At 45.4% G+C, this 13,256-nt stretch overlaps 1 protein-coding gene and 1 pseudogene across 1 annotated transcript; one reads left to right on the forward strand and one right to left on the reverse strand.

Moving 5' to 3' along the window:
- The first annotated feature begins 527 nt into the window (after nucleotides 1-527).
- LOC116656727 (glutamine-rich protein 2-like) lies at nucleotides 528-13,042 on the forward strand. The gene is made up of 2 exons (XM_032456776.1): nucleotides 528-942; nucleotides 9,956-13,042. The coding sequence occupies exons 1-2, from the start codon at nucleotides 760-762 to the stop codon at nucleotides 13,034-13,036; spliced, it is 3,264 nt and encodes a 1,087-aa protein (XP_032312667.1). The 5' UTR covers nucleotides 528-759; the 3' UTR covers nucleotides 13,037-13,042.
- Nucleotides 6,589-9,171, reverse strand: LOC116656728 (annotated as a pseudogene).
- Nucleotides 13,043-13,256: the final 214 nt, after the last annotated feature.

Here is a 13,256-nt window from a genome sequence, read left to right on the forward strand (position 1 = left end):
AGTCAAGGTCAGCCTCATTCAGCAGTGCTGGGATGTCTCCCTAGTGGGCTGTAAGAAATGCATCCCAGGACCAAAGAAATGCTCCCGCTCCCATCCCTGCATCATCACTGCTCTCGGCATTCTGTTCCCCGGTACCACCTCAGCACCCTCCACTTCTCTTCCTCTTGTTGGCCAGAAAGAGAACGGGGAGTTGGGCTCACGAGCCTTCTCTTTGCCCTCTGCTCCTCTAAGATCCACGTACCCCCTTTCCTCTTCTCCCTTGTGTGTGTTCGTGTATGTGTAGGGGCCACAGGAGGGGCTGCTTTGATTCTCAATCTCTGAACTCTTTTTTCCAGAAAATGCTCCAACGGATTGACGAACTGGAGAAGATAACTAGAGACCAGGACGAACTCCTGGTAATTTCAGCTGGTTCTGTGGGAAAGGGCCCTCCGGAGGCGGGGGTCTAGGGGTGGGGGAGAATGGTTCCCCATAGCCTGACCATCTCTCTCAGGGCTCATCCAGACTCCCACCCCAGGTGTCTGCCTCCCTCCAGGGCAGGGTGTTATATGCCCTCTGCTTCTTGGGGTGCTGCCCCTGGAATGAGGGAAAATTCTTTCCATCCCTACCCAGTGGTCCATCCGGGGCTCACATGGGACAGGAAACCAGTCACCCAAGACTCACTGGTTACTTGAAGGACAGTGACTTCTTGAGGCTGTGGAAGGACCCACCCAATCCTAAACTGTTCCTAAATCTTCCTAGGATTAAACTAGGTGTGTGCTTATGTGTGTGTGTTGTGTGTTTGGTGTGTGTGTGTGTGTGTGCATGTGCATGTGTGTGGTCTATCACCATCAGGAATTAATCACTCGGAAGCTGAGTATGATGCCTGCTTCAGAAGATGCCACCATGGTCACCTGGGAAGAGCTGGAGCAGGCGATTACTGACGGCTGGAAGGGCTCACAAATGGTGAACAAAGTGGGCAGGGGCTGGCAGTAGTGGTCTTGGGGGGGGCCCCCGAACCTCTCCCTTTTATGGCTGCATAGTATTCCTTTATGTGGCTATTTGTCATCTATTTCACAAGTTTTCTATTAGGGATACTTTTAATATTTTTCTCCAATCTTGTAACAAACTATGCTTTGTAAGATAAATTCCTAGAAACAGAATGCACACCTGTGCTTTGGCTAGCATTTGCCAAATTGCCTTCCATGAGTGTGTTTCCAATTTGGACCCCCCCACCAGCAACGTAGGAGAGAGCTTGCTTCTCAATATCCCCACCGGCACTGTCTGTTGGCACTCACTTGTTTTCAGTTTGGCCAGTAGGTTAGATTGAAAACAGTATCTGAGTGTAGTTTTGATTGGCTTTCATAGCTTTTCAAAGTTCCTCAACAGTCTGTCCTGAAATGCACAAGTCCCTTCATTCTTAGTGGTCAGAGGTGACCAACCCTGGAAATAAAACCTCTTCAGGGAGCTTTTTGCTGACACTGACTTGTACACACCAGGTGCACGCTATTCTGTACACAGGTTAACTAAATAGTCTTCCAATCCCCAAGCGTCATTCATCTGAATAAAACAGGTATTTTTATTCAGGGCAAGGATCAGCTGCCCTTTTGGTGTTGACATTCCTCTTCCAGTGGCTTTGCGTATCTGGGTCACTCAAAAAAGGTTCACATGCATGTACAGACGCGCAGGCAGAAGAGAGCGAGCCCTTTGGCGCCACCAAGTGGCCATCTGGGGGCATGCCGTTATTATCTGGGTACTGACACCCTTAAGACCTATGCATAACGTAGACATCAGCACCTCTAGACATTTTCACTTCTCCAGAGACAGGGAAGTGTCAGGGTTCCGACAGTTTCTCATAATCATGAACATCCCCTGAAGCAGATGAGAATATATATAAGTAATTAAACAATTTTTGAGAAGCAGGACAGCAGGTAATGAAAATTTCAGCCCTTACACGGACCATAATGAAAGCAGCGGAGGGTCGCACTATCTCAAGTTGCAAAAATACAACACACTTGAGCCTCATTTGTGCGTGTGTGTTGGTGGTGGTAACTAAGGCAACTGTGAGGCGCACCGTCCGCCTGCATCATAAGTGAGAGCCAGGCTGGAAGGGGGGACAGTGAGTACAGGGGACTGGGGGAGTGGTGAGCACAGAGGAGTAAAATTCCATACTGGGAGAACCAGACGTGAGGATGGAGGCTGCATCTGTCCCTGGAGCAGCTACAGTTACAGGAGCTCAGAACTCGTGTGCAAGATGCCTGTCCCAGGACTTGAGCGTGTGAGAGGGTATGGACTGCTTGCTTCCAAGCACACGTTCTGGCGGCCGACGGGGCAGTTCCTCACACCTTTGTTCACACACCCAGGGATGCCGCTGCTGCTGCTCCCACTTCTCCTCCTCTTCCTCCCCCCGCCTCTTCCTTCTCCTCATCCTCCTCCTGGTACTTCTAATGGTCAGAAAGAATGAATGACTTCCTTAACCAGGAAGACCCAACCATTTTTCTAGGATTTCAAAGTGTTTGTTCTGTGAAACCATAGCTTTGGTTTTAGGCACTGTGCTAAAGTGAATAATGGTCCCCAAAGATAACCACGTTCTAATCCCAGTGGCCAGTGAGAATGCACCACCAGTGGGGTGGTTGCCAGCCTCACCTTGGCCAGGGAATCCCCTAACAATTGATGCTGGCCAGGGGATTTGGACCAAATTGCAGATGACATTTAAGATTATGATCACTGGAACTTGGATCCTGACTAAAAATGATTGTCACGGGGGTGCCGACACAGCCTCCAGTTAGCATTGAATATACCCAAACGAGAGGGCACTGGGGCCATGGCTAGCTGATTTATGGAGAAGCCTGAGTCTTTTCCCCCCATATTTAAAAATTGACTTTTTATGTTCATATTTTTTAAATAGACTTTGTTTTTTTAGAACAGTTTTGGATTCACAGCAAAACTGAGCAGAAGGTACAGAGATTTCTCATACACCCCCTGCCCCCCAACATGCACAGCCTCCCCCACTATCAATGTCCCCTACAAGAGCAGGACATTTGTTAGAGCTGATGAACCAGCAGGGACACATCATACCCCCCGAAGCCCATAGTTCACATTAAGGTCCACTCTGGCGCTGCGCAATCTATGGGTCTGGACAAATGTATAATCACGTGTGTCCGTCACTATGGTATCACACACAGTAGCTTCACAGCCCTAAAAAATCCTCTGGGCTCTGCCTCTTCATCCCTCCGTCCCTCCAACCCCTGGCAACCCCTGATCTTTTCAGTGTCTCCATAGTTTTGCCTTTTCCAGAATGTCATATTCTTGGAACCAAACAGCACGTAACCTTTTCCAGATTGACTTCTCACTTAGTAACATGCATTTAAGATTCCTCTGTGTCCTTTCATGACTTGATAGCTCATTTCTCTTCAGCGCCAAGTAATTGTCCATTGCCTGGATGCACCACAAATTGTTTATCCATTCACCCACTGAAGGACACCTTGGTTGCTTTCAAGTTTTGGCAGTTATGAATAAAGCTTCTGTAAACATTCACGTGCAGGTTTTGGGGCATAAATTTGCAATTCCTTTGGGTAAATACCAAGGACCATGATTGCTGGATTGTGGTAAGGGTATGTTTACTTTTTGTAAGAAACCTAAACTGTCTTTTGAAGTGGCTGTATCATTTTGCATTCCCATCCCATGGGAATGAATGAGAGTTCCTGTTGCTCCACATCCTTGCCAGCATTTGGTGTTGTCGGTGTTCCAGATTTTGGCCATTCTAATAAGCATGTAGTGGGATCCTGTTTTAATTCACATTTCCCGGGTGACATTCCTCATGTTGGTAATTTGTGTCTTTTCTCTTTTATTCCTGATCAGTTTGTCTAGAGGTTTATCAATTATATTGACCTACTTAAATGCCTAGCTTTTGGTTTCCTTGATTTTCTCTGATTTCTGTCCACTGCTTTCCACTTTCATCTTTACTGTTTCCTTCCTTCTGCTTGCTTAGGATTTAATTTGCTCTCCTTTTGCTAGTTGCTTAAGGGGCAAGCTGAGGCCATTGATATGACCTTCCTTTCTCCCAGGATTGGCATTCAGTGCTGTAAATACATCCCTAAGTATTGCTCCAACAGCATCCCACAAATTATGGTATATATTTCAAGATACTTTCTATGTCGCTTTTGATTTCTTTTTTAATCCATGATTTACTTAGAAGTCTGTTATTTTGTTTCTAAATATTTGGGGGGTTTCCAGGGATCTTTGTGTCACTGATTTTTAATTTAATTCCACTACAGTTAGAGAACATAATTTGTACAACTTGAATCCTTTTGAATTTATAGATGCATATTTTATGTCCCAACATATGGTCTATTGTGGTAAACATTTTGTGTGCAATTGAAAATGATGTGTCTTCTTAGGGTTAAGCTGTGTCTCCCCAACCCCAACCCAAAAGATGTTGAAGTTCTAACCCCCAGTACCTGTGAACATGACCTTATTTGGAAATAGAGTCTGCAGATGATTAAGATGAGGTCATTATGGTAGACTCTAATCCAGTATGACTGTGTCCTTATAAGAAGGGGAAATTTGGACAGAGAGACAGACAGACAGGGAGAAAACAATATGAAAGCATAGGAAGAATGCCATCTACAGGCCTGAGGCTACCAGAAGCTAGGAGAGAGCATGGGACAGATTCTCCTTCACAGCCTCAGGAGGAACCAACCCTACTGACACCTTGATTTCAGACTTTTAGCCTCCAGAACTGTGAGAGAATACACTTCTGTCATTTAAGTAACCCAGTTTGTGGTACTTTGTTATGGCAGCTCCAGAAAATTGATACAACATTCTTGCTGACTTCCTGCTTGCTTCTATCTATTATTGAGAGAAGGGTATTGAAATGTCTGACTATAATTGTGGTTTTATTCATGTCTCCTTGCAGTTCTATCAGGTTTTGCTTTACGTATTTTGAAAGCGCTGTTATTAGGTGCATAAACATTTAGGGTTGTTATGTCCTCTTGATGAATTGATTTCTTTATATTAGGAAATAAGCTTTTTAAATCCCTAGTAGTAATCTTAGTTCTGAAGTCTACTTTGTCCGATATTAGTATAGTGATTCCAGCTTTTTTTTTTCTTTCATAGGTTTGACCACAGTATATCTTTTTCCATTCTCTTTAGTTTTTACCAATTTATGTGTCTCTAAATAATGTGTGTTTATTATAAGCAGCATACAGTTGGGTCTTACTTATTTAACAAATCTGACAATCTCTGCCTTTTAATCAGGCTGTCTAGATTATTTACATTTAATACGATCATTGATATAGTTAGGGTTGAGTCTGCCATCTTGAGATTAGTGTTCTCTTTATCCCATCTTCTCCTTGTTCCTTTTTCCCTCTTTTTCTGCCTCTTTTGAATTATTTGAGGGTTTTTTTGTAAACTTCTTTTGTTGGTGTATTAGCTAAAACTCTTTGTTATTTTAGTGGTTACTTCAGGATTTATAAATTTATATATCTTTAGATTATCACAATTAGCCTTCCGGTGATATTAAACCACTTCACAAATAGTATAAGAATTTTACAATAATATACTTCCAGGTGCCTTTATTCCTGGGAGCAGCAAACTTTTCTGAAAGAGCCAGGTAAATATTTTAGGTTTTATGAGTGATGACGGTCTTTGTCACAAGTACTCAGCTCTGCTGTTATGATGTGAAGTCAACCAAGAACAATGCATAAATGAATGAGTGGATCTGCGTTCAGATAAAACTTATTAAAAACCAGTGATGGGCTGGATTTGGCTCAGGGGTGATAATTTGCCAACTCCTGCTTTATGCTACCGTTGCCATGCCTTTTACTTTTACATGTGTTATAAACCTGCAGTACATTGTTTTTATTTTTGCTTGGTCAGTTTCCTTTTAGAGAGATTTGAATAATAAGACAAGCATCTTATACATCTGTCCATGTCATTACCATTTCCAGTAATCTTCATTCCTTTGTGTAAATGCAGATTTCCATTGGTATCATTTTGTGTCTGCCTCAAGGATTTCATTTAACATTTCCTGTAGTGTGGGTCTGCTGTGCATGAATGATTTCAGCTTTCGTATGTCTGGGAACACTTTTATTTGCCCTCTGCTTTTGCTGACCTAGTTGGTTTATAGTGTAGTTCAAGTCTACTTCCTTGTTGGTCTTCTGCCTGTTTGTCCCGCCCCTTATTGACAGCGGGTACTGAAGTCTGCAGCTATTACTGTTGGAGTAGCTGTTTGTCCCTTTAAGTCTGGCAGGTTTTCTTCATGTATATTAGGGCTCTGTTGCTAGGTTCATATATATTTTTCAATTGTTAAGTCTTCCTAATGAGTTGATTCTTTCATCAGTATAAAACGTCTTTTGTCTCTAGTGATAATTTTGTCTTAACAGTCTAATTTGTCTGATTTCAGTACAGTCACTCCAGCCCTCTTTCAGTTGCTGTTTGCATGGTTATCTTTTTCTATCCTTTTACTTTCTACCTGTTTTTTCCCCTTAAATCAGGATGTCTCTCATAGACAGCATACAGTTGGATTATGTGTAGTTTCTTTCTTTCTTTCTTTCTTTCTTTCTTTCTTCTTTCTTTCTTTCTTTCTTTCTTTCTTTCTTTCTTTCTTTCGCTTTTCATTTCATGTTTATCAGTGTTTTAATATAGAACATTTTGTAATGATTAGTGACATGTGGATACCAACATTTTTTTGAAACACCAAGTACCAATATTTTCTGGAAAATAATGATTTTTCCCAAAACAAAGTAACCATGTGTACCACAGTTTCAGGAGATGTTTACCATCAACACAATTCAACCAAACTACAAAAAAAGGGCAGGACTTAAAATCATGCATTTTATTTTATCACTTCATAAAACTTCTTTTTAACCTTCTACAAACTTTGCCAGTGTATGAAGACTCCTCAACAATTTTGTGATAACATAAACCACTACAAAAACCACTTGGGAAAAGTAAGGAGTTGTCTTTCAAATTCTGGCTTAAGATTTTTTTTCACCTGTTAAAAAAATATGGTGAGGGGTATATTGAGAGAGAGGGGTAGAGAAAAAGAAGCTTTCAGTTAGTTCATGGATCCAAAATGTCTTAAAATACTTCAGTAGTGTAAAGGGAAAATGTCAGGAGCAAGAATATACTATAAATTAGAGTCTTTCGGCAAGATGAACAGATGAGCAGTTCTGGTATCAATTACATCCAGAGGAGAGAAATCTTCTTGAAGAATGCCTGCTTATAAAATCTGTGTAAGATAGACTTAGCTATCTCCCATGACTCATCTTTTTTAAAACAATATTGTTTAAGTCCATGGCTTTCTAAATCTCATCCCCTCTGATGTGTTCCATGTTGGCTATTCTTTTACTTATTTAGTTTTGGTGTAGGGAGGGGAGGTGGTTATTGGGTCTATTTATTTATTAGTTTTTTTTTTTTCCTTTTTTATTTTAATGGAGGAACTGGGAATTGAACCCAGGACCTCATGCATGCTAAGCCCGTGCTCTGCCATTTGAACTATACCCTCCCCCTGTAATGCTGGCTATTCTGTCTCTTATTCTTTAGCCTCCTTGAGGGTCTCCCAGCAGAATTATGTTCTTATCTTTTAGTTGATTGAAATATTCTGTCAAGTCACCATCATGTTTCTTAAAGTCATGAATTAGGTCTCCTTTAAGTCCTTTGAGTATACCCCCATTTTCATCAAAATCCATGAAGTTGGACACTACTTTGACATTTGGAGAATACACACCAGCTTGACAGATAACTTCCTTTAGTACATCACCGATACCAGCCGGAAATATGAACAGAGGAAGACTGTGGTTTGGGTGCTTATCGAAGACATTGTTAAATCTTTCCTTGAGTATAACATCACATTCTGCCTCAATTTCTTTAAGCTAAGCTTTTAGTAAAGCTGTGCGACGGCAAGCTACGTGATCCTTAGATTGCCATTCTACTACGTGAAGACATTTCTCTTCGACAGTAAGAACAGAATCTATTTCTACAGCATAATACTTTCTCTTTAGTTGCAGTAACTTTTTTCGACATTGTGATCTGTAGCCAGTTTCCAGGTGTCAATAACGTTATGACATGCTGGGCATCTACCCTTCCTGGGAAAACCCACTTAGTGTCATATCAAAGTCTGTCATTGTCTGAAGTTCGCCAGCTCCTCCTGTGGTTAAGACCACACATAATTTCTGCTGCTCTTGTAGGGTTCTTTATATGAACTGAACTTTTCTGAAATTCTGATGATGACTCATCATTTCTTGGTTATCCCGTCTTCCTTAAGCTACTGTGAGTACCTCTGTTCTTGAATTTGTCCTAGAAGAGCAACACAGGTGGCAAGCAACATCCAGAGATGCAGGGATTGGATACAGCCGTGTCGATGATTTGGTCTTCTGCCCTGTCTTCCTCTTTAAGGTGAATATGTGCTGGGTCAGCACCACGGCTGCCACTGGGGTCACAGACACTGGCGCTCCCACTGTGCTCTCCTCCTTGGCTGCCCAGTCCATGGACGGAGCCCCATGTGCCTCCAGGCCCAGAGAGGAAACTTCAGGCCTCCTGGATCATGGTTTTAAATCCATTCTGCTGACCTCTGCCTTCCAATTGGAGTGTTTAATTACTGATCGAGTTTACATCTTCCATGTCACAATTTGGTTTCTAGATGCCTTCTCTTTTTTGTCCCTTTATTATCATCTTCTTTTGTGTTAAATACGTGTATGCTGGTGTACCATTTTAATTCCCTTGTATCTTTTACTGTATATTTTTTGAGTTTTCTTAGTGGTCCATAGCCGTGTTCAGTGTAGGGCTGATTATCCTCTAGTTCTAAGGCAGCATCTTTCTGAGTCCTCTGCCCCGAGTGATGAGTTTCTCCAAACGAGCTGGTAGAAACAGGCTCTGTTCCCAGCCCCATGAGAGTCTGGGCACTGTTCCCTCCAGCCTTGCAGATGGTTCTTTCCCCAGTCTGGGTAGTTTTCTCACACGTACATGTTGGTCATTTCTATGCTGAATACCCAAGGGAGACTCTCTGTGGGTCTGCTGAGTTGTCTCTGCGTGCTGCTCCTTTCTCCCTGATTCTCATCTTTGTGTCCCCCCACACAGGGAGCCTGCTGGGCCCTCCTCGAGTCCCCTCCCTGCACTACAGCCTGGGAACTGTCAGGTCAGGAAGCCGACACAACAGTAGAGCTGCCATATTTTGTCTCCCCTTCCTGCAGGGATTGCTAGCCTTCATTAGCTGGTACCCAGTGTCTAGAAAGCCACTGTTTCATAGTTGTTGCTTTTGGGTTGTTGTTGTTGTTGTTACAGACAGGAGGGTAAATCCAATCCCAGTCCCAACTGGAACTGGCTAAATTCCAGCCCAATTACTCCATTTGGGCTGGAAATGGGAATAATGCATCTGTTTGGTTTTTTTTAAGAGATTCTTAGTTTTCTGATGTATGAATGTACCATAAATATGTCGGTCTCCTACTGATAATCAATTTTCATAAATAATGACGCAGACTCTGTCTTTCATATATATCCTTTTGTGAGAGTTCATACAGAAAATCCCCGTCTGTGGACTTTCTGGGTTTGTGCTTTATATTTCTCAACATATGGTTTACTTGCCCTGCAGGGTATACATCTACCATCAGCAATGGGTCATTGACGGGGTGGACTTTATATTTTCAACTTAAATTCCTCATGTCCTTTATTTGCAGACTCAGTGAGTGTTGGAGTGGATCACTTTTATTTTGTAGGTTTCCCCCTGTCTTTTATGAGGGAAATCACATATTATTATGCCATTTACAAATGTGCAGATTCTCAAAACTCTGGAGAACTATCCTTCAAGAATGTCCATGTCAGCCTTTGTGTGTCCAGTTTAGTTTGGGGGACAAGATGGTATTTTTTTCCAAGAGCTCTAAATCATCTTCGTCAGATACTCCAGATTCTCTTCCCTCCAACTCTTCTGATGAGTACTTTTTACTTATAGTTACTGATTTCTTTCCTCTTCCTCCACCAGGTCTCAGAGTCATCAAATGGACTTCCTAAGCACAAAGCACAGGCTTCCATAACATCAAATGATACAATTCCAAGTGGAGCCTTCACCAAGCATCCCAGTATTGACCAGACTATGGAGTCTGCCAGTGGTTTCAGCACAGATAAGACCTTATCAGGAACCAGCATCATAGAATACCCCTCTGACAGGGTTACTGGCAGGGAACGAAGCAGAGGTCCCTCTGCTACTGGGTCTCTTAGTAGAGATCAGCACTCAAGGGCCCGTGATGAAGCTGGCCTGGCCAAACCCCATCACCCCTCTGTGTCCCAATTCAGAGCAGAGTCAGATCATCGCGGGACTAGGGAGCAGGATGGCTTAGCACATCTGCGAAGAGAGGAACGAGAGGCACACCTTGGCCCATTTCATCAGGACGTATCCTCAGCCTCCTTGGCCAGAGATCGGCATCATCACTTGTACCTGGATCAGCACGGGCGAGCGTACGTTAGCCAGGGTCAGGTCTATGCCAGCCCAGAGCAGTATGGATTCGGACCACTTGGCGTGGATCAGCTTGCATCTCGACATCCTAGCATTTATCCACATGGGGTGGTACCCTTCAATGTGGGTCAGCTTGGAGTGGTGCCACCCAGAATGGATGAGCAGGAATTGGTACTACCTGGCATGGTTCAGAGTGATATAGTACCACCATTGGTCCCTGGCAGAGATCAGCAAGGATTAGAACTACCTAGTACAGATCAGCCTGGTACAGTCCCACTTCGCACATATAAGCCTGGTGTGATACTTCCTGGCACAGAACAACGTGGTCTGAAACAGCCTGGCATGGATGAGACTGGTATGGTACCACTTGGCATGGATGAGCATGGATATGTGCCTCTTGGCATCGATCAGCATGGATCTGTATTACAGCGCATGGATCAGCAAGGATTGGTGTCACCTGGTTTGATAAAAGTTGCTGCAGATCAGCAAGGTTTTGTACAGCCCAATTTGGAAACATCTGGCTTCATACAGCCTGGTGCAGGTCAGCCTGGTTTGGTGCAGCCTGGTGCAGGTCAGCCTGATTTTGTGCAGCCTGGTGCAGATCAGCCTGGTTTGGTGCAGCCTGGTGCAGATCGGCCTGGTTTGGTGCAGCCTGGTGTAGGTCAGCCTGGTTTGGTGCAGCCTGGTGCAGGTCAGCCTGGTTTGGTGTTGCCTGGTGCAGGTCAGCCTGGAACGTATCAGCATGGTTTGGTGCAGTCTGGTGCGGGTCAGCCTGGTTTGGTGCAGCCTGGTGCGGGTCAGCCTGGTTTGGTGCTGCCTGGTGCAGGTCAGCCTGGTGCGGGTCAGCCTGGTGCAGGTCAGCCTGGTGCGGGTCAGCCTGGTTTGGTGCAGCCTGGTGCTGGTCAGCCTGGTTTGGTGCTGCCTGGTGCAGGTCAGCCTGGAACGTATCAGCATGGTTTGGTGCAGTCTGGTGCGGGTCAGCCTGGTTTGGTGCAGCCTGGTGCGGGTCAGCCTGGTTTGGTGCAGCCTGGTGCGGGTCAGCCTGGTTTGGTGCAGCCTGGTGCGGGTCAGCTTGGTTTGGTGCAGCCTGGTGCGGGTCAGCCTGGTTTGGTGCAGCCTGGTGCGGGTCAGCCTGGTTTGGTGCTGCCTGGTGCAGGTCAGCCTGGAACGTATCAGCATGGTTTGGTGCAGTCTGGTGCGGGTCAGCCTGGTTTGGTGCAGCCTGGTGCAGGTCAGCCTGGTTTGGTGCAGCCTGGTGCGGGTCAGCCTGGTTTGGTGCAGCCTGGTGCGGGTCAGCCTGGTTTGGTGCAGCCTGGTGCAGGTCAGCCTGGAACGTATCAGCATGGTTTGGTGCAGTCTGGTGCAGGTCAGCCTGGTTTGGTGCTGCCTGGTGCAGGTCAGCCTGGTGCGGGTCAGCCTGGTTTGGTGCAGCCTGGAATGTATCAGCCTGGTTTGGTGCAGCCTGGTGCAGGTCAGCCTGGTTTGGTGCAACCTGGTGCAGGTCAGCCTGGTTTGGTGCAGCCTGGTGCAGGTCAGCCTGGTTTGGTGCAAGCTGGTGCAGGTCAGCCTGGTCTGGTGCAACCTGATGCAGGTCACGTGCAATCTGGAGTGGATCAGCATGATTTGTTACAGCCTGGTACAGGTCCACAGAGCTTTTTTCAACCTGGTGTATCTATGCCTAGCTTGCTTCCACCAGGTCTGGCACAGCCTAGTGCATATATGTCTAGTTTAGTGCAGCCTGGTGCCTATCCACGTGGTTTGGTCCAACCCGGTGCCTATCCACGTGGTTTCATGCAGCCTGGTATCGATCAGCGTGGTTGGGTTCAACCTGTAATAGAACAGCATTGGTTGAGGCAACCTGGTATAGATCAAGGCTTGACACCACTAGGCACAGAGCTTCATGGTTTTTCAACATCTCATGCAGATCATCGAAGTTTTATATCACCATACCCATACCAGCATGGTATGCTACCTCCTGGCAGAGATCAGTATAGCCAGGTGTCACCACTCCTGTCAAAGAGTCAAGGCTTGGCATCACCAGCTAGAGACCAAGAGGGTTTGGTACCAACAGAGACTTACCGACAAGGTTTGATGCATCCTGACCCAGACCAGCCTGGCCCAGCACCGTCAAGCACAGGTGTGGGATCTGCACAGCAGGATCAGGGGCGTTTAGAAACATCTGCACCACATCAGCGTGGCCCAGGGTACCAGGGTATAGATCAGCATGTCCAGGTAGATTTGAATCCAGATCAAACATATGACTCAAGCAGACCTCCAGTTTCTGTTCAGACTTCCCCAACCCAGCAGGCCCCCTATCTCAGGAGCACACAGTCCCTTGACTATTTCCACCAAGGCTCATCAGATAGGAGTGATATTCAGAGTGAGAGACACGATTCACTGGATAAACTGGCTCCGAGCTTCCCCATGGCGGTGGAAACGTTTCGTCTGATGGGAGAGCTTATAGGCCTCTATATGGAGCTAAAGGAGAACATGAAGGATCTGGATGAGGAACAAGCCGGCCAAACCGACTTGGAGAAGATCCAGTACCTGCTGTCCCTGATGGGTGGGTGCCACGTGCCCGGAGGAGCGGCCATTGTCCTCCTTAGTTGATTTCGTCCTCGCCCCCTGGCCTTAGCTCCTGGCAGCTGGGCCTCTGCCTGAGTCCCTGAAAACAGCACTTTCATTATTAGCCATTCTGGGTTCTCCCCAAGACTTCAGGGTCCAAAAGAAACAATTAAACCAGTAGGCGTGAAGGGGTCTTTGTCACTCTGGAGAGCAGCTGGGAAAATGTTGGGGCAGGGAAAACAGTCATATTGGGTTGGGCAGGGAG

This window comes from Camelus ferus, chromosome 16 (assembly GCF_009834535.1).
Source record: "Camelus ferus isolate YT-003-E chromosome 16, BCGSAC_Cfer_1.0, whole genome shotgun sequence".
Taxonomy (NCBI): Eukaryota; Metazoa; Chordata; class Mammalia; order Artiodactyla; family Camelidae; genus Camelus; species Camelus ferus.

What these genes read in the sequence shown, in the direction of transcription:
- LOC116656727 (XM_032456776.1), top strand. Translation starts at nt 760, where the DNA reads ATGTGTGTGTGTTGTGTGTTTGGTGTGTGTGTGTGTGTGTGCATGTGC. An exon ending in GCTGGAAGGGCTCACAAATG is followed by an intron (nt 943 to 9,955) that starts GTGAACAAAGTG and finishes TTCCTCCACCAG; the next exon opens with GTCTCAGAGTCATCAAATGG.